The sequence below is a fragment of the Stenella coeruleoalba genome (genome assembly GCF_951394435.1).
Source record: "Stenella coeruleoalba genome assembly, chromosome: 15".
In the NCBI taxonomy this organism is placed as follows: domain Eukaryota; kingdom Metazoa; phylum Chordata; class Mammalia; order Artiodactyla; family Delphinidae; genus Stenella; species Stenella coeruleoalba.
The window spans coordinates 29,020,914-29,040,924 of NC_137161.1; the positions used below are offsets into that span (position 1 = coordinate 29,020,914).

At 45.0% G+C, this 20,011-nt stretch overlaps 1 protein-coding gene across 1 annotated transcript in view; it reads left to right on the forward strand.

Moving 5' to 3' along the window:
* Window positions 1–19,759, forward strand: part of TMC2 (transmembrane channel like 2) — a gene marked incomplete at its 5' end in the record, with an annotated part of 81,093 nt that extends 61,334 nt beyond the window's left edge. Inside the window, 7 exons of the mRNA XM_079945434.1 lie at window positions 468–535; window positions 1,349–1,588; window positions 10,275–10,400; window positions 13,748–13,826; window positions 14,656–14,767; window positions 19,356–19,417; window positions 19,547–19,759. Of these exons, the coding sequence (XP_079801560.1) occupies window positions 468–535; window positions 1,349–1,588; window positions 10,275–10,400; window positions 13,748–13,826; window positions 14,656–14,767; window positions 19,356–19,417; window positions 19,547–19,666 (807 nt within the window). The 3' untranslated portion in view covers window positions 19,667–19,759. The remainder of the gene's footprint in view (window positions 1–467; window positions 536–1,348; window positions 1,589–10,274; window positions 10,401–13,747; window positions 13,827–14,655; window positions 14,768–19,355; window positions 19,418–19,546) is intronic.
* Between the last annotated feature and the right edge of the window lie 252 nt (window positions 19,760–20,011).

Genomic DNA, 20,011 nt, shown 5'->3' on the forward strand with positions numbered 1-20,011 from the left:
ACATTTCTGATTAGAACATTGATAAAATGTTCTCTTGGGGCCTCCCAAGAACACACTGTCAGCCTGAAGGCCATAAAAAGTAAAAATTCTCTCTCTGTTTTTTTTTTTTTAGTTTGACTATGCTGCACAGCTTGCGGGATCTTAATATCCCAACCAGGGATTGAACCCAGACCCCTGCAGTGGAAGTGTGGAGTCCTAACCACTTCACTGCCATGGAATTCCCAAAAAATTCTCATTATTTTCATTGGAGAAGACACTGAAGAAAGTTTCAAGTTTGAGAACTTGAAAACTCTTTTTTAAAATTTGAAAACATGTTAAAGAAATAGAAATCTGAATCTAAGGTTCCTCTCTGGTCACCAGAGCAGGCTCTTTGGGATGGAGTGGCTTGGTCAGTTGACCGGTAGTGGGGTCTGGCTGACACGACCTAACAGACTTTCTCTCTCTACTCTCTCTCTCTCTCCCTCCAGCCCTCATATGCTGAGTTTGATATTAGTGGAAATGTGCTTGGTTTGATCTTCAACCAAGGAATGATCTGGTGAGTTATCAATTTCCTCTGGTGATCACCTCATTTGGGGAGTCAAAAAGCTGGAATCCCAGGCTTTGCCTTTCAACCAGCTAGAGAGAGGCTAGACAAATCATCTGGCCTCTCTGAGCTCCCTTCTTTTGCTTGAACAGGACTAGAGGAGAACCAGGACAATGTCTGGCCTACCCACTTGCTACCATATATGTAGAGAGGGGAGAGAAGAGCTAGGGAGAGAGAAGGAAAAAAGGAAGAGGGAGGAAAGAGGGAGGAGAGAGGGAAGAAGGAAAAAAAAGTCGGGTGGGAAAGAAAGAAGAGAAGGAAAGGGAGGGAGGGAGAAGGAAGGGGAGGAAAGGAAAGAGAGGAGGGAGGGAGATAAATGAACTGAGGAACTTCCCTCTGAGAAGGAGTTAGAGGAGGCTGCCTGACTTCAGCCAAAGGCTTTCAAAGGCTCATAGCAAGCCAATGTCCAATTCTTTTAAGTTAAGGACGTCAAATACTTTTCTGAGCAGCAGTGCTGTTTCATGGACACCATGGAGAAACAGACAAGAGGCCATGTAATTTGCTCCATGCCTGGCGGTGGGGCAGTGGTAAAATCCTGGCCAGAACCCAAGCCAGGAATGCTCAGAGAGTCCCTGTCCTGAGGAATGGATGGCTATGGCTTGGTGATAAATGTCCTGGTTAAATGGGAGACCCCTTCCCTTGGGACCTACAGAGAAAGCAACAAGGCCTCCTGCCCCTAGCCCATCAGTCCCGTTTCCTTGTGTCGTCCTTCCCCGGCCTCTTCTGCTGTCGAGCCAACCAGGTGTGCGGTCTCTGCCCTTCCAGGATGGGCTCCTTCTATGCCCCAGGACTGGTGGGCATCAACGTGCTGCGCCTGCTGACCTCCATGTACTTCCAGTGCTGGGCAGTGATGAGCAGCAACGTCCCCCACGAACGCGTGTTCAAAGCCTCCCGATCCAACAACTTCTACATGGGCCTCTTGCTGCTGGTGCTTTTCCTCAGCCTCCTGCCGGTGGCCTACACCGTCATGTCCCTTCCACCCTCCTTTGACTGCGGGCCATTCAGGTGCACAGCCTCAGTTGCAGGAGGGCACCTCCTCTCCCAGGGCAGTCTGCTCAGAGATCTCAGGCTCAGAATTCCAGTTCTGGTGTCACGTCAGCCTGCGAAAGGCCATGGAGCTTTGGGAAAATCATTAATGCTGTTCAACAGAGCTTTCTGCAGGATGGAGGTGTTCTATGTCTGTGCCATCCAATATGGTAGCCACCATGTGGCTGTTGAGCACTTGAAATGAGGACCAAGAATTGAATTTCTAATTTTATTTCATTTAAATTAATTTTAATTTAAATAACCACCAGTGGCTAATGGCTACCATATTGGACAGCACAGCTCTAACCTTTTAACATATGGATAGCCTACTGCCCTGGATTGCCTTGCCGTGGGATGAGTAACAGGGGGCATTCTGAAAATGAAACGACCGTACATTTACAAGTCCCATTCAAATGTGAAGCCGCTACTGAGACTCTTGACAGGGCCCTCATGCTCTACAGAGCACTGTAGGCTCAAGGTATAAGCCAGACTAGTTTCAGAGACTGGACATTGTATATAAAGAGATAAACAACTATGTAAGGAGGTAGATGGAGAGAGAATGTGCATCTACTGCTCAATTTCCAAATGCGACACCCTCTGAAAACAAAGCCCTTTCTTTTCTGCATAAAAAGGGATTCTGTGGTTCAAGAGTTTGGGACATGCTGCCCCTTTTATCTGCCACCTCCTCGCTTAGAAATGCACAATGCACACTCCTTTATTCAAGGCTCTGAAGAAAAGTGCAGTGAGAGACCGTGTGCAAGCCGGTGCTTCCGTCCCTGCTGACCACAGACCCTTGCTCCATGGAACACCATCTAGGGCAGGGAGGAGGGTGAGGCTAGTAAGGTGCCCACCTTGCACCTGCACAACCCCGAGGGCAGTACCTCCTTAAACTGTGCACCCCAGGGCCTCACCTGCCTCATTCCAGTCCCAACCCTGCCTACTAAGGTGGATCAACACGCTTTGGGAAATGCTGAACTGACACTTCTCAGTTTATAACAGACTGACCTTGATAAAGCCCTGTGCTTGGTGCCCCACAGCAAGGGCTGTGGGAGCTCAGAGGAGTCGTTAGCAGGAGAGCTCACAGCAGAGTGTGATGGGGCTGAACGGGGGTCCAGATAGAAGGGAAGGGGGGCTGGATCCAGAGTGGAGGACCAGGCTGAGTGGCAGGAGGCCTGGGCACCAGGCTGAGGGACAACCACATGGCAGAAGTGGCAGAAGCTTCTTTAGGCTTCTTCCTGAGCAAGGTTTGGAGGGCTGGGCTCTGGGTGCAAAGGTTCAGCCGGTGCCCCTTTGCCCAGACCACCCACCTGTTCCAGGCAGGAGGCCAGTGAGTAGGCCCGTGTCGTGTCTGGCCCTCGCCACCTGCCCCACTCTTGCTTCTTCTGCTCCCTGAGGCCCTGACAGCTGACACCCAGATAGCAGAGGAAGGGACCCACGAGTGGAGCCCAGGAGGACACGTGGCTGCCACCTCCTTCCTGTCACTCTTCTGATAAAACCCACCAACAGGGCTTCCCTGGTGGCGCAGTGGTTGAGAGTCCGCCTGCCGATGCAGGGGACACGGGTTTATGTCCTGGTCCAGGAAGATCCCACATGCCGCAGAGCGACTGGGCCCGTGAGCCATGGCCACTGAGCCTGCGTGTCTGGAGCCTGTGCTCCGCAACGGGAGAGGCCACAACAGTGAGAGGCCCGCGTACAGAAAAACAAAACAAAAAAAACACCAACAGCGAGAACATTCATCCCTCAAGCATTTTCACAGCTGTCCTCTCACTTGCTTCTGAATTTTACTCAATGGTCACCTTTTCAGGCCTTCCCTGGAGACCCTAACTGAAGTCACACACACACACACACACACACACACACACACGCACGTCTTGTCATTACTTCTGTTTATCACATCTCTTTACCAACATCTAGCATGCCATTCTTTTTGTTTTTTCATCTTGTTTGCTGTCCATCTCCCCCACCAGACCATAAGCTCCATGCAAGTGTGATTTTTTTTTTCTTCCTTTCTCCCTGCTTTACACCCAGTGTCTAGGAGAAAATTTATGGTCAGTGCTTGAACCAGACCCTTCACCTGGCAGAAATTCACTTTTAGGGTTGGGACCAGATCCAGGCAGGCAAGATAAATGAGTGAGATGGGCAGCATTGTAGAGTGTATAGTTAAAAGTAAGGGTTGGTAAACTACATCCCGTGGACCGAATCCAGACCACCTGTTTTTGTAAATAAAGTTTTATTAGGACACAACCTCACTCATTTGCTTACAAATAATCTATGGCTGCTCTCTAACTACACCAGTAGAATTTGAGTAGTTCCAACAGAGGCCATCTGGCTCACAAAGCCTAAAATCTTTTTTGGAGAAAAATTGCCCCCACTCCTGATTTAGAGCATAGACTCTAGAGCTGGCTCTGTCGTTTGCCAGCTGGGTCATCTTGAGCAAGTTACACAGCAGATTCATTGCCTCTGAGATGGAAAATTTCACAAGCTTTGTTAATTTGTTCAGCTATGCCTTCTTCTCCTCTGTATATAGTTTGGCCATTATCAGTTGTAGCACATCACAGCAGATTCCACTTTATTTCAGTTGTTGCTGTGAGGGTTTAGTGTGCTGTTATCTGTAAAGTACTTGGAGGAGTGTGCTAACCCATAGTAGGGCATATATACGAATTTGTTAAGCTTGAGCCCTGCCTGAATTCGGGGTAGCTGGTACTCATAACAATGCTATGAGGTGGGAAGCATTATCTACATCAGGGATCAGCTAACTTTTTTCTTTTAGAACCTGATAGTACATATTTTAGGCTTTGAGGATCAAGAGACAAAATCAAGACTATTATGTAGGTACTTATATAACAGGAGAGAAACAAATGCCCACAACATTTTTACTGGCAAAATTCAAAATATGATAATAATAATAATAGAGTATAATTTTTTGTAATACAGGACTACCAATGAGAAGAATGGAATTCTTTTGAGGGGAAGGAGGTGATATTTCACATAATAGAGGTTCAGAGTTACTATTCTGTATCATCAAAAATCAGTTGTCCTGCCCAGATAGCCATCTTTGCTGCCAGATCAATTTTTGTGCCAGACATGGCAACACATCTACCACCATAGAAAAAAAATTTGCCATAAAGCTTTATTACTGCCAAGCCATCGGACTGCTGTGCAGTAGGGCAAGTCAGGATATTCGGTTTCTATTTCTGATAAAAATTCACAGATATGAAAATGATTAAGTCATGAGAGCAAATGAAGTTTACCATTGACACTATTGACTCAATTGTACATGATAGATTCAAATATTTTCTACAAATTACTTACTGATGAATAAGAAAATGAATAATCAGTGTGCACACACTGAAATTTTCACAAGCTTTGTTAATTTGTTCAGCTCTGACTTCTGCTCTACATATAGTTTGACCATTATCAGCTGTAGCACATCATAGCAGATTCCACTTCATTTCGGTTGTACTGAATTCCGTTCCATTCAGTTGTACTAAATTAGTGTTTTCTCAATTTCTTTGAGAAAATTTCACCCATATATGTCCTGCACAGAATATTCATAGGAGTTAATTCTTCAGTCACTTCAGACTTGGCATTAACTCCTCGAATAACAACTAAGCAGTATCAGAAACATCTATTGACTCATTAAGAGCCAAAGAAAACCACCTGAGATCACTTGCCTTGTGTTTGAATGTCCTCAACTCTTCAAGCAACTGCTCTTGCTGGAAAATCTAAAAGTCTTAAGTATATTTTCTCTGAATACATTCCTTCAGCTCCTACAATTTAATTACTTCATCACTGGTAAATGAGGACCATGATTTTGGAAACTAGAGGAAAGGGTATCCTTGTTATATAGAGACAGAAAGCTTAGATAAACTATGTCCTTCAGTTGTATGGAAAGCTGAATTTGTAAATGATAAACTTCTATATTTAGCTGAGGATATTTCTTTTTTTTTTTCTTTTTTGGTTGCACCGTGTGGCATGTGGGATCTTAATTCCCCGACCAGGGATTGAACCCACGCCCCCTACAGTGGAAGCACAGAGTCTTAACCACTAGACTGCCAGGGAAGTCCACAGCTGAGGATACTTCTTTTTTTTTTTTTTTTGAAGATCAATCTTAGTAAAAACTTTTTTCTCTGTTTTTTTTAATTGAAGTATAGTTGATTTACAATGTTGTGCTAATTTCTACTGTACAGCAAAGTGATTTAGTTATATACATATATACATGTTTTTAATATTCTTTTTCATTATGTTTTTTTTCCAGGAGATTGGATATAGTTCCCTGTGCTATACAGTAGGACCTTGTTGTTTATCCATCCCATATATAATAGTTTGCATCTACTAATCCCAAACTCCCAGTCCATCCCTTCCCCTCCCTCTCTCCCCCTTGGCAACCACAAGTCTGTTCTCTATATCTGTGAGTCTGTTTCTGTTTTGTAGATAAATTCATTTGTGCCATATTTTAGATTCCACATATAAGTAATTATATATTTATCTTTCTCTTTCTGACTTACTTCACTTAATATGATAATCTCTGGTTGTATCCATGTTGCTGCAGATGTCATTGTTTTGTTCTTTTTAATGGATGAGGAATATTCCATTGTATATATGTACCACATCTTCTTCATCCATTCATCTGTCGATGGACCTTTAGGTTGTTTCCATGTCTTGGCTATTGTGAATAGTGCTTCTATGAATATAGGGGTGCATGTATCTTTTTGAATTATAGTTTTGTCCAGGTATATGCCCAGGAGTGGGATTGCTGGATCATATGGTAGTTCTATTTTTAGTTTTCTGAGGAACCTCCATACTGTTTTCATGGTGGCTGCACCAACTTACATTCCCACCAACAGTGTAAGAGGGTTCCCTTTTCTCCACACTCTCTCCAGCATTTGTTATTTGTAGACTTTTTAATGATGGCCATTCTGACCAGTGTTAGGTGGTACCTCATTGTAGTTTTGATTTGCATTTCTCTAATAATTGGTGATATTGAGCATCTTTTCATGTGCCTACTGGCCATTTGTATGTCTTCTTTGGAGAAATGTCTGTTAAGGTTTTCTGCCCATTTTTCAGTTGGGTTGTTTTGTTGTTGTTGTTGAGTTATATGATCTGTTTGTATATTTTGGAGATTATAGCTGAGGATATTTCTAAGTAAAGTGTTGAAGGTGCAGCCTAGTTTCTTCTTGCTGTTTATACTAAAAATGTGAGAAGAAAGAGATAAATTGAGGAAAGAACTGATAAGCAAAAAGGAACAAGGACTTGATGATTTGGGAAATTCTCAGTCTGTCCAGTTTGCAGAAGACTCTAAAAACAGGTCCACTGTTAGGAAAGCATGCTCTAAGGAGAAAGCCAAGGAGGAGGCTGGACAACATTTTGCTAGTGCTTCTGAAGGATCTGAATATTCATTCACACAGATGATTCTTTTAAGCATGTAACTCGGATCCTCTCAACCATCTCAGCAGAAGCCAGAAATAGAAATGGAATTATCCAGGAAAGATCTGTGTAGGACCCTCTTGTGTAATGGACTGAATTCCCACAACATACATGGAAGCCCCACCAGGTATTTGAGATTGTTGTATGAGCAGTATCAGAGCTTGGACTGAAAGGGGCAGAGAAGAGGAAAGCTGTTGGACTCCAGATATTCTATAGTCAGTAAACAGGCTGATCAAATCTACTCAGCTGAAACCTGTGCTACTCTTCAAGAAAAAGGAAGGATGACTCTGAGGCCAGAGTCTTGGGCCTGGAGGGCAGAGCTGCAGGCAGGCACAGAGGGTTGAGCCGAGAGAAAATCATTCTCAGGCCTTTGAAATCTAATGGAATTTGGCTGACTGGACTTCAAAATTGCTGGGAACTGGTGATTCCTTTCTTCCTTCCATTTTCTTCCTTTTGGAATTGGAATATCTATAACTGTTATCCTATGGTTGACCCACCATTGTATTTTGGGAGTAAATAACTTGCTTTCTAGTTTCACAGCTCCACAGATAGAGAGAAATTTTGCCCCAAAATGGATCACACCCGAAGTCTCACCTACACCTGATTTAGATGAGATTTGGGACTTTTGAGTCCATGATATTTAGATGAGATTTTTGGACTCTGAGTTGATGCTGTAATAGGTTGAGACTCTGGGGCATGTAGGGATGGTGGTGAATATATTTTGCAGGTGGAATGAGTGTGAATGTTTGGAGGCCAGAGAGCAGACTGGTGGGCTGAATAATGGCTCCCAAAGATATCCAGGTCCTAATCCCTGGAACCTGTGGATGTTACCTTATACATCAAAATGGTCTTTGCTTATCTGATTAAGGATGTTGAGATGGGGAGATTGTCTGAATTACCCAGATGGGCCCTAAATCACGTGTCCTTATTAGAGGGAGGCAAAGAGATATTTGACTTTAGAAGAGCAGTAAGTGATGTGACCTTGAAAGCAGAAAGAGATTTGAAGATTCTATGCTGCTAGCTTTGAAGATAGAGGAAGGGACCATGAGCCAAGGAATGCAGGGAATGAAGCTCTAAAAGTTGAGAAAAAGAAACAGATTCTTCCCTAGAGCCTCCCTCTGAAAGGAGAGCAGCCCTGCTGACACCTTGGTTTCAGTCCAGTGAAACCATTTCAGACTTTCTGGCCTCCAGAACTGTAAGAAAATAATTTGTATTGTTTTAAGCCTCCAGTGTGGTAATTGGTTACACAGTAGTCACTGAAAACTAATGCATCATCTAATATGTCATAATTCAATGACAAAATAATCCACATTCTCTTGTGACTTAAGCATCACATTTGAAGTCCACTTTTCTTGTTTTTACAAAATGGGTATGCAGTAGTAATTTAAAAAATAATAGGGATTTCCTGGTGGTCCAGTGGTTAGGACTCTGCACTTTCACTGGCGAGGGTGCGGGTTCAATTCCTGGTCGAGGAACTAAGATCCCGCAAGCTGCAGGGCACAGCCAAATAATACTACTAATGATAAATTAAATGTTATGATGTGGTGATATGCATGGCACTTGAAATGCTGTCATGTTATAACTACATCATTGCAATTTGTAGTGTGCTGTGCAGCAGTACTAAGCATTGAGATGGCCGCAGATGTTTGCTAACACAACTACTCATCTCTGCTATTATAGCACAAAAACAACCAGAGACTATACATAAATAAATGAGCGTGGCTGTGTTCCAATAAAACATTTACAGACACTGAAGTTTGAATTTCATACTTCAATTTTTATGTGTCACAAAATATTATTCTTCTTTTGATATTTTTCCAGTTATTTAAAAATATAAAAGCCATTCTTAGCCCACAGGCCTTATAAAAACAGGTAGCAAGGCAAATTTGGTCCATGGGCCATTGTTTGCTAACCCCTGATTGACACATAAGAGAAAAATGAAGCTTCTAGATGCAACATTTTGGAGGGCACTTATAATTTGACAGCCCCATACTCAATGTTTTATATGAATTCATGTCTATGTCCTCTAAACAATCTGAGACAAATGCTGTTATTATATTTATAATACCATATTGTATATACTATTTTATTATTGTACTATATTATACGGACGAGGAAATCAGGGCAGAGAAATTTTCAATATCTTGCCCAAAGATATCAAACCTCTGCAGCACTAACCAATAGAACTTTCTATATGAGGGAAAAAAATCCACATCTGCTCCTCAAATATAGTAGCTATTAGTCACATGACTCCTTGAAATGTGTGACTAAGAAACTGAATTTTTAATTTAATTTTAATAACCACATTGAAAATTACAGCTCGGGCTTCCCTGGTGCCGCAGTGGTTGAGAGTCCACCTGCCGATACAGGGGACACAGGTTCGTGCCCCGGTCCAGGAAGGTCCCACATGCCACAGAGCGGCTGGGCCCGTGAGCCATGGCCGCTGAGCCTGCGCGTCCGGAGCCTGTGCTCCTCTAAAAGAAAAGTACAGCTCTAGTGGGGAGAGTGAGGGTATGAATACAGGCAGAAAGTGAGTAAGTAAATTGTCCATGGTGTCCCACAGCTAATAAATGGAGGAGAGAGGATTTAAACCAGGAATTTCAAACCATAAATTCCTGTTCTTGGCACCAAAGCTACCAACCAAAAGCCAGGAGCAGACAGTAATCTCTGGGCAGGTATTTGTAGAAGGCAGTCTGCATAATGGTTCTTAGGTATTTGAAGAAAATCAAAATCACTGTTGTGAACAGTCCAAGAGCCTGCCCTAGGCAATACTGGAATTCTCATCTGAAGACTAATTGTAGGTATTTTTGAGTCACCATGAGGCTGTCCATCACATCAGTATCTGGAGAGCTGCCTCCAGGCCCAGGGACCCAGAGGAAGCTCCATGTTGGTCTCATAGCTACATCACAGGTCATTTTCTCCCATGAGAGTATAGGAGAAAACCCATTTTCATCTTGCCGAGGAAGGTACCAGGCACAGGAGACCGAGGTAGTTTGAGAGGTTGTGAGGCCCCGAGGACTTGAAGCTGGGGAGCCAGGGTGCTGAGGCAGCTCTAAGCCCTCGCCTACAGGGCAGCCCCACGTGGGGGCTTTTTCCACTGCAGTCCCTGTGGAGAAGAGCTCTGTTCTTCCAGGAGAGTAGTTGTGAGTGGCAGCCTGGACCCTCCAGGGTATGGACACAGTTGTTTATGCCGTATGAACTTCACAGCACGCTATAATGTATTCTCTCCTCTTTCCAGTGGGAAAAACAGAATGTATGACGTCATCCAAGAGACGGTCGAAAACGATTTCCCAACCTTCCTGGGCAAGATTTTTGCTTTCCTCGCCAATCCAGGCCTGATCATTCCAGCCATCCTGCTGATGTTGTAAGTTAGCCAGGGGCCGTGGCTCTGCCTCGTGGAAACCTCCCCGAGACTTCCTTGGCAGGTCCTTCTTTCTTGCCCTCTCAATCTGGATTTCCCAGAAGCAGATCCTCAGACAAAGACTTAAACGCAATCTAAATCGCAATTGGAGGGAGCAGTGTGTGTAGGGAAGTAAGACAGAGAAGGGACAGGAAGGTGCATTCTTACTACTGGGGTGACTTTAATCCTGCTGGGAGTTCTGAGAAAGTGTGCCTCTGAGTTATCCCGCTCAAGGGTGAGGGATCCGGGACATCTGTAGACCAGGTCCCATCCATCACTGGTTGAGTGTTGCTGGGAGATGTGGAAGGGAAGAGGCGTTGGTTAATTGCCCGGCAGTTTGGGCCAGCTGCCTTCATGGACAGAATGGTTTCCGAGTGTGGGGCGGGGCTACACTGGCAGCTGTAAGTCTTTCAGTGAGCACACTGAAGATAGGGCCCAAAGCATAAGGTGAGTACTGGCATTGTCTGCAGCACCCTCCAAAACATCCACTGGAAATATCAAAGACCCCTTCCCCAAGAAAGCTGAGGCCTGATGCAGCCTGTCCCTGGCTGGGCCCGCAGGACTTCTCTACAGAGCACCCCGTGCACTAGAGTGTTCGGTGCATTTGTCACCATCCCTCTCACAGACTGAAGATGTGGGTGGGCTTGGCGATATCTGTATCCCCAACACCAGCCCCATGCCTGGGGCGTAGGAGGCAAACAATGAACGCTCAAGGAAGGAGCAGGGCAGGAAATTGTGAAATATTCCTAACGTACAGAAACATACAGACAAGCATGTACAAGATCACAAGATTAAACAGATGTTAACATTTAGCAATATTTGCTTCAGATCAGTCTCTCTTTTTAAAAGAAAGAAATGTTACACTTCAAGCCCCACCCAGTCTTTCTCTCTCCCTCCCTCTCCAAAGGTGACCACTATTTGGATTAGTTTTCATCATTTCCAATCTGGACCATTTAATCACGTGTATGTACTATTGCTTTCTGAGTTCAAAAATTTTTCATGACTCGTTCAGACTACACAGCTTTCCTCACTCACGTTATGTTTGGGGGACTTTTTCATGTGGATACACAAGCACACATTTTCATGGCTCTGTTGTATTCCACTGTGTCACAAAAATAATCAATAAACAATCTGTAATAGGAATAGAAAAGAGTTTTATTTGAGCCAAACTGAGGACTATAGCTCAGAAGACAGCTTCCTGGATAACTCTGAGAAGTTGCTCCAGAGAAGCATGGTTTTCAGCACAATTTTATATCTTGACAGAACAAAGAACATTAAACAAATCAGGGATACATTCTTTCAAGATTTCAAAAAAAAAAACCGATCAGCACACACACAGCGAGTCAGCATGGCCTTGGCATCTGGGAAGCGAATCTTATCATCAAAGGAGGACCAGCATTGGAATCCTAGGAAAGGAGACATTTAATCTTTATTTTTCACATGGACATTCTTTACTTCTGGTTAATGTGCCCTTTTCTTTCATAATTAAAATAGATATAGGAGGTCCCTGGTGGCCTAGTGGTTAGGATTCTGGGCTTTTACTGCCGTGTCTCGGGTTCAATCCCTGGTCAGGAAACTGAGATCCCGCAAGTCGTGAGGTCACCAAAAAAAAAAAAAAAAAAAAAAAAAAAGCAGATGTACAACGTATGCTTGATAGGTCACAAGCAGGCTGCTTTACTTAGCATAAAATTCAAGTTAGCTCATGTATAAGCCAGAATGATTTCCCCATACCTCAATATATGAAAATTTCTTTTATCAGTTGTGTGATTAAACCACAGTTTAACCATTTCTCTGCATAGAGATAGGTTGTTTCCACTTTTTGGCTATCTCCTTATATGTCTCCTTGCGTGCATATTACAGTTTTCTCTAAGATAGACTTCTAGAAGTGGTATTGCTGGGTCATAGGTATGCGTTTCTTCAATCTTTGAAGATAGTGCTGAATTGCTCTCCAAAATAGGTGTATTTCCTTACATCCTTGACTTCAGACATCCTCTGCTTCTAGTCCCGGCATGAAGGAGGGCTGACATGGTAGTGACAACCACCTGAGGAAATTCTGGAACCCAGACACCAAACCTGACCTTACGGGGCGGCACAGGGAAATGCTAAGCTTGGAAACAGCCTCAGGAGGAACACAGCCACCCAGGAGCATTTTATCTTCTCTGATCTCTGGTTCCTCCCTAACAAATGGGCTGTGAATTAGGAGAGAGGGCAAGGCCTCATGGGCGCCTTCCCAACAGATGGTGGTCCCTTGCTTGTCCTCCTTCTGGCCTCTTGTCGCCCACGGTCCTCTGAGTCTTTGCTTCAGGAAGCTCACGGGACAGCCTCTGACCCATACTCTACCAAAGGCTGCGTGGTTCCTCCCTTCTGCCTGTAAGAGAGCTCGAGGATTCTGCTGAAGTGGCTCCACCTCAGGATCCACCCTGAGGGCAAGGATCAGAAGACCCAAGAAAAGTGACAGATAAGGACAGGCTGTTGGAGCACCCAGTCCAGGAGGCATCCCGGGCTTTTGTGGCCCCTCCTTCTCAGGTGGTACATCCAGGACAAGCCCCAAATCCTAGATCCTGTGAAAGGGAAGCCCAGGCTATGGCCTCAAAGGACACCCAGCCACCCAGTCAGCCAGTGGGGGCTGGACTCTGAAAACCACAAGCCCAGGACAGACATTCCCATCAGGGCACCCTGGGTAGAGGGCCTTTGGGGTCTGTGCAGTTGTGTTTCTAGGCAAGCTTGGAGCAGGTCACTTAGCACCTCTCTCTCCTCTCTCCGCACTTGAAGGCTTTGGCATCAAATGTGGTCTCCGACAAGTGCAAATAGATAGGGCGGCCTTGGGCAAGTGACTTAAACTCTCTGCATTCCAGGATGCTGACCTGTAAAGACAGGAGTCATCCTTTCTTCTTCACAGGGTTTCATCAAAACCAGTGAGACGTGGAGTGGGATGCACATGGCACAGAGCCTGACACAGGGCAGGTATCCAGGAAACACAAGCAGCTGTTTCTGCAGACAAGAAACCCTGCCTCTCCCCTGCCTCTTCAGGTTCCCCAGAAGAGGACTGATTCCTTTAGCTAACCTTTATTAAACACTCTGAGAACTAGAAATGTGTTCAAAAAAATAGAGAGAGAACAGGGATGTCCAAGACCTTGTCAATGATGTTAAGTGGAGAACTTAAGATGATGCTAAGACCTCCCTCCACCCTGCCCAGGGGCAAAGCCTGGTCACCTATTCCGGGAAGCCTGCTGTGATTCTTCGGGAAAGGTGTCCAGCTCTTGCCATTTTCCAAGATCACAGTACCCCCGGAGCATGCTTTTCTCTTGCAGCCTGGCCATTTACTACCTGAACTCAGTTTCCAAAAGCCTTTCCCGAGCTAATGCCCAGCTGAGAAAGAAAATCCAAGCGGTGAGTCTGTCGGGCATTTTCATTCAAAAAGATGTTATGTTTTTGGTTTTTGCTGATTTGCTCTTTGAGCCCAGTTGTATTCTTTAAATGGCTTTCCTCTAAACCAAACCCCAAATTATCTGCATGGTAGGAAGCAGCCTTGAGAGACTCAATGACATGCATTTATATTCTGAGGGTATTTGGGAATACATAACAGTAATGACTTAAATTTTGAGCGGTTGCTAAAGAACAGGAGAAACTCAATAGATTAAACCAATGTTCATACACAATAAAACCAGTACCCACAGTAATTCCTACCTATTAAAACTAAAACTAGAAATACTAAAGAAAACAGCATTGTCAGAACAACATAGTGCTTGTGCCCCATGACCTAAGGAGTCTCTTAAGTCCCCTCCACACTGGGGCAGCCTCTCTCAACATCTGCTGACACGCTGACTGCCTCTTCTGCTCTCCCAGCCCCCAACCCCACCTTCTTCACGCGGTAAAGGCTCTACACCAACCCTCCCTAAGCCCTGCCTTCCTTGCTTCCTCACCCCCTCTTCTGGAACTAATCTCATCAGCCTCACTGCCAGTTCCCCACCCACACTTCCTCCTGCCCAGGTATAGAAAACCATTGAAATACAGGATTGGCAGAGGTTCTGTCCTCCCCTGGCCAGATGTTCCTTCAAATGCCATGCAAACCTGAGTCCCAGGTGCCGTCTCCAACCAGCGGTGAGGACAAGAACCGGCTATTTAAGGTGGCTGCCCTCTAGATCTCACCATCCTGGGCTCCGAAACTCAAACACTCATTTCCCTGACCAGGATCAACCTTTCATTTTTTTTCCTGCAGCTACGTGAAGTTGAAAAGAGCCACAAATCTTTCAAAGGCAGAGCCACAGCCAGAGATTCAGAGGACACAGCTAAACGCAACTCCAAAAATGCCACCCAGCTCACCAAAGAAGGTAAATTCTATTTCACGATGATTACTTTTACAAGGCCACGTGGGAAAATGTAAAGAGCAAATGCTGTGAAATCAGATACATCTGGGATTGAAATCAGATTTCTGGCAATTATTAGCTGTATGAAGCTGGGCAAAATAAAACAAGAGTGAATCACAGGCAACCTCGAGGGGCGGTACAAATGAGGTGGGATTATGCATGTGAAGTGCTACACAGACTTTCTGGCACAGAGAACCAATGAACGTGAGCTGGTAGGAGGAGGAGGATTGTCTGTAAAATGGGGAAATACCAGGGTTGTTTCCCTCATTTCTATCCCCTGAGTCTCTCACATTTTCTATGGTGGTGGTTCTTAGTCATTTCATCTTCGTTTCTGAAGCGACTTTGTCTTCTTCACTCTCATTCCCGAGTCTGTCATTTCCCGTGTCCTATCCTCTTAATATCTGGCTATTTAGCCCAATGTAGGAGCATTGGGTTTGTGTCCCATCCAGATCCTTTAAGATGCTCTGAAGTTGGCTGACATGGATCACAGCTGCCAGGGATGGAGGAGGTATTTGTTTTGTGTGTTGTTTTAAGCATTTTCTTTAGGAGGAGAAATAGGGAGATTTGCATCTAGCAGCTGCTACTCCCACCAGAACCAGTTTGTATTCTCTTAGAGAAAAGAGCAGCACTGGAATAGCTAGGATAACAGGGTGAGAAAAAGCCACACACATTCCAAAAAAGGTGTCACAGAGCTTCAAAGGGGAATAATCACAGACCATCTCTACCTTGGGAGTGAGGAAAGGTCAAATTGAAAGAGACCATCTCTGATCTGATCTCATTTTCCAAGGATTGTCCCTGTGTCAAAATTAAAGTGTCAATATGCGGTAATTTTGACCTTCGATGTGGAAATTGAATGAGATGCTCAAGAAATGGCTGAGAGTTTAGGAGTTAGAATTTTTAGTGCAGAGATTACTTATCATTTATTTGATGCCTTTGTAACATATAGGCATCTCTAGGAAACAGAACCAAGAAGAATTTAAGCACATAGCAGTATTTCCCTGAAGATGAAAATCCTCAGTTCTCGAGCTCCAATAGTGCAGAGAGTGACTGTAGAAGCAGATCCGGAGCAAAAAAGGGCACCTGTGTGTATCCCTAGCAAACACTTGTTGATATTGGAATAGCAATAAGTATTCAAATAAGCCATAAACAAGTGGATGTTACAAAAAGAGGACAAGAGGTCTGTGTCAATATAGAACCTATTCCTGGTAAGTCTCCAAAATATATGGAAGGCATTTCAAAACTACAGACATTCTTGTCAGCAAGATCAGCTGCAGTCCATCAATAGCTTGGAAGCCTCATTGAGAGATGGAATGCAGAAGAGCGAACGGCTGGCACTTATTGTGGAGCAGAAGAAAGTGTTTTGGGGGGGCTTTTTTGTTTGGTTTTTTTTTATTATTTATTTATTTTGGCTGCGCTGGGTCTTCATTGTGGCATGCAGGATCTTTAGTTGCAGCATGCGGACTTAGTTGCGGCATGCGGACTCTTAGTCGTGACATGTGGACTCTTTGTTGCGACATGCAGACTCTTAGTTGAGGCATGTGAACTCTTAATTGCAGCATGCATGCAGGATCTAGTTCCCAGACCAGGGGTTGAACACTGGCCCCCTGCATTTGGAGAGTGGAGTCTTACCCACAGGACCACCAAGGAAGTCCCTATAGAAGGTGTTTGAATTCACCTAATTTTTCCACACAGGGCAGGAAATGGAATAAATGTGATACTATGTTGTCATATCACCAACAAAAACAAGACAAAAAAATGGAATGGACTTATTTGGACACCGATGGAAGGAAAAAATAGGTTTATAAAACATTTAACATGAGAAAGCAAGAAAGTTACATTGGTTTGACAGTGGTCCATTCACGTGCCCATGATCTTGGGTGGCCTCGGCCTGCAGCGGCTTTAAGCAAGGTTTTGGTTCCCGGCCACAGATTAAGGTAGGGTTGCAGCAGTGAGAGTGCAGAATCCTAGCCATTAGACAAATGGTCAGTGATAAGGCCCTGACCCTTCAACTTTGCAGAAAAGAGTTCCCACAAAGAAGGAAAGTAGTGAAACAAAGTGTTTATTAGGAGGAAAAAGTACAGTACTTGTGGATAGACACACGGGTGGGCTCAGAGAGAGAGTCACGCCCTTGTGGTAATTTAAATCACTTATATGGGGCATTTCTTCTGGGTTTCCTTTGGCCTATCATTTTGATTTGCCTGGTTCTGAGTCTGTATTTGGTATATCTCAGGGTCCTCCCCTGTGTGTGTGAGCATCTCTCAGCTAAGATGGATTCCAGCAAAGAGGCCTATGGGTGGCCTTGACATCACTCCCCTTTTGACCTCCAAGGAGCTTTCTAGTCAGGAAGGTCTCCTTGACTTCAAGAATGAGAAATATGTGGTCTTTTATCTCTTATCTGGGCAGGACCCAGCCTCCTCTCTTGATTGTCCTGCTATTGATATTTTGGAGTTTCTGTCCACGGGGAATGAACTCCAGCTGCTTACCCTTGTGGGGTGGCCCCATCTATCTCCTACCTCACCTACAGTCCCACTGTTCCTGTCCACCTTACCCATTCCCTTCCCCTCCTTTCTCTACTGCTGCTGATCTAAAGTTTGCCCCTCTCCAAATTTGAATTTTTTATTTCAGATCAAAAGCTCTTTCTTTCCATTTTATGCTGATTAAGTCAATATTACAGTATATGAAAGGGTTATGTGAACACATCAGTGGGACTAGGGTGTGGGGGAGAGCTGAGGAAGATGGTTAATCTTTCCCTGGAAAACTCCAGTAGCCTCTGTTGCTGCCCTCATTTATCTTCTCTTTCTTGAAGTTAGCACTAGAATGACACTGATGTAACAAACAGGCCAAAAACAGCTAATGGCTCAAACACAATAAAACTTTATTTCTCACTCCATAATGTCCAAATTGGGTGTTTCCACTTGATGACCACTTTCTTCCCAAGTGGTAATGTTAACGTAAGTTTGTGTGCCTGATGCCAAAATATTGGCTCTCTGTACACTGATGCCAAAAGGAAATATGAAGACAGAGTTTTGGAGGAACGAGAAAGAGTACCTTTATTCTTTGCCAGGCAAAGAGGGAACACAGTGGGCTAGGGCCTCAAGAACTGTGCTCCCCTCCCTGGGGAATAGAGGTTTATATCCCAGGGGTAGGTGGTCAGGCTCAAAGTAATGAAGGTCTTGCATGTTTTTCTTTTCTTCTGCAAATTTACAGCCAAAGCTGGCCTCAGGCAGCTCAGCAACCAGGTCTGGTGTCCCTGAAGTTGTCAAGACATTCTTTTTGAAATGCAGAATGCTACAGGGGAGTGTAGGGGGAGAAGAATGCCAGGTGCAGAGAACAATTCCTATGGAGTCAGAGAGTAATTAGCTTTGTTTAGCTTTGTGAAGGACAAGTCTAGCTACAAGTGTTTGTTAGTAGTAGCCGCTGAAGAATAACCAAGATTGCTTAACTCTTTCAGGCCTGTTTATTCTGTTTCCCCAGCCTGTTCATTGTTTCCTTATTTTCCTTGTTTATCAGAAAAGAAAAGTCTCATTTCTATTTAAGTCTTATTTCTATTTTTGCTGCAACATGCCCAACACACAGTGAGCCCAAACAAACTGAAACGTCGGAGTTTGGAGCAGAGAAAGGTTTATTGCAGTGTCATGCAAGGAGACAGGTGGCTCATGCCCTAAAAGTCCCAAGCTCCCCAGAGGGTTTCGACAAAGCATTTTTAAAAGCCACGTGAGGGAAGGGGATCCTAGGGTGTGTGATCAGCTCATGCACAGTTCTCTGATTGGCTGATGGTGAGGAAACAGGGTGGTGTCACAGGGGTTAATGTTATCAGTCCTTAGGCTCCAGGAGGCCTGGGGCTATGTGCTCATGGTCATCAAGTAGTTAACCTCTTCCATTTGGTGGGGTGTTTTCACATCTATAAAACAACTCAGGAAATGTGCATCAAATACTGTTATTTATGTACTTCAGAGAAGAGCTAAAGCAGAGGATATGGGGGAAAGCCTGTCCCAGGAAGGCCCCATGGGGTCCTGCTCCGTTACAGTGATGTGGGGAACCCTGGCTCTGTCCATCCTGTGATTCTACCTGCATCAAGCGGGGACGGGGAGGAGCCTGGAGGTCACACATGGACATGGTGCCCATCAAAGCCGGGGCTTCAGCCACAGGCCATACCATCCACGATGTAAACTTAGTCTATCTCTATGTCCCTGGAACTGGATTTGGTGAAGAACAAGCCAGTAATTGCCCCCAACTCAGAGTTGAAGGAAGGAAACAAGTAAGAGAAAGAGCTGGAAATGGATTTGATTAGCAGGAGCACCATTCTGGGGTTGATCCAAACAGTTTCCATAACCCTATTGTCATATTTGACCCTGGTAGCCACCTGTGAGGCCGTTATTATTGCTCCAATTTTATTCTCAAGAAAACCAGGCTCACAGAGTCTAGCCTAAGGCCAGCATTCAAAATCTAGTTCTCCAGCCAGCTCCTCCTGCACAGCTGTTTATGCCAAGACTAGGCCAAGGTGCACCTAGTTGCCTGAGGGTGATCCGACCATTCTCACATCACTAAATAGGACTGAAAGCTAATGACAGCACAGGGCAGCTCCAGAGAGCTCCAGTTCCACACCAGAAAACTGTAGGGAAATCTCCCACATCCTCATTCTTGTCTTGTTCATTTTGCAGGGACCGCACATCACCCTGCTAGCCCAAGCCAGACCCTGGACCAGAAGGCGCAGGGCTCTAGGGCCTCCAGTTCTGCTGGCAGGACTGTGTCGCCTGCCTCCCAGCACCCCCTGGCATCAGACCAGACTCTGGCCAAGCCCAGCCTCAGGCTCGTCCTTGGAGGTCAGCCTCTGGAAGGAGTGCTCAGAGACCTCCCCACTGACAGCTGGGACTAATGGAGCAGGGTCCTGGGGCTGATCCTTGGACTCCCAACAGCTCATCTCACCCCCGCAAATCGTTCTCTCTTCCTCTCTCTTCTCACACACATGCACATTCTCCCCCTTCTCAGTGAACGTGGGAACCTTGATTACTCAGGCTCAAGCCCTTGTTTGCTACCAAAACAGGAGGACAATGGCTTTATCCACTTTTTAGAAGAGCTGAGCCTTCCCCTCACTAACTACCCTTCCCTGTATCTTGGCTCAGGCAGCTCTAGACCTTGCACTCACAGCGGTTTCCCTCGGCTCCAGACTTGGGAAGAGGGGGCAGGACCATGACCACCATCATAGAC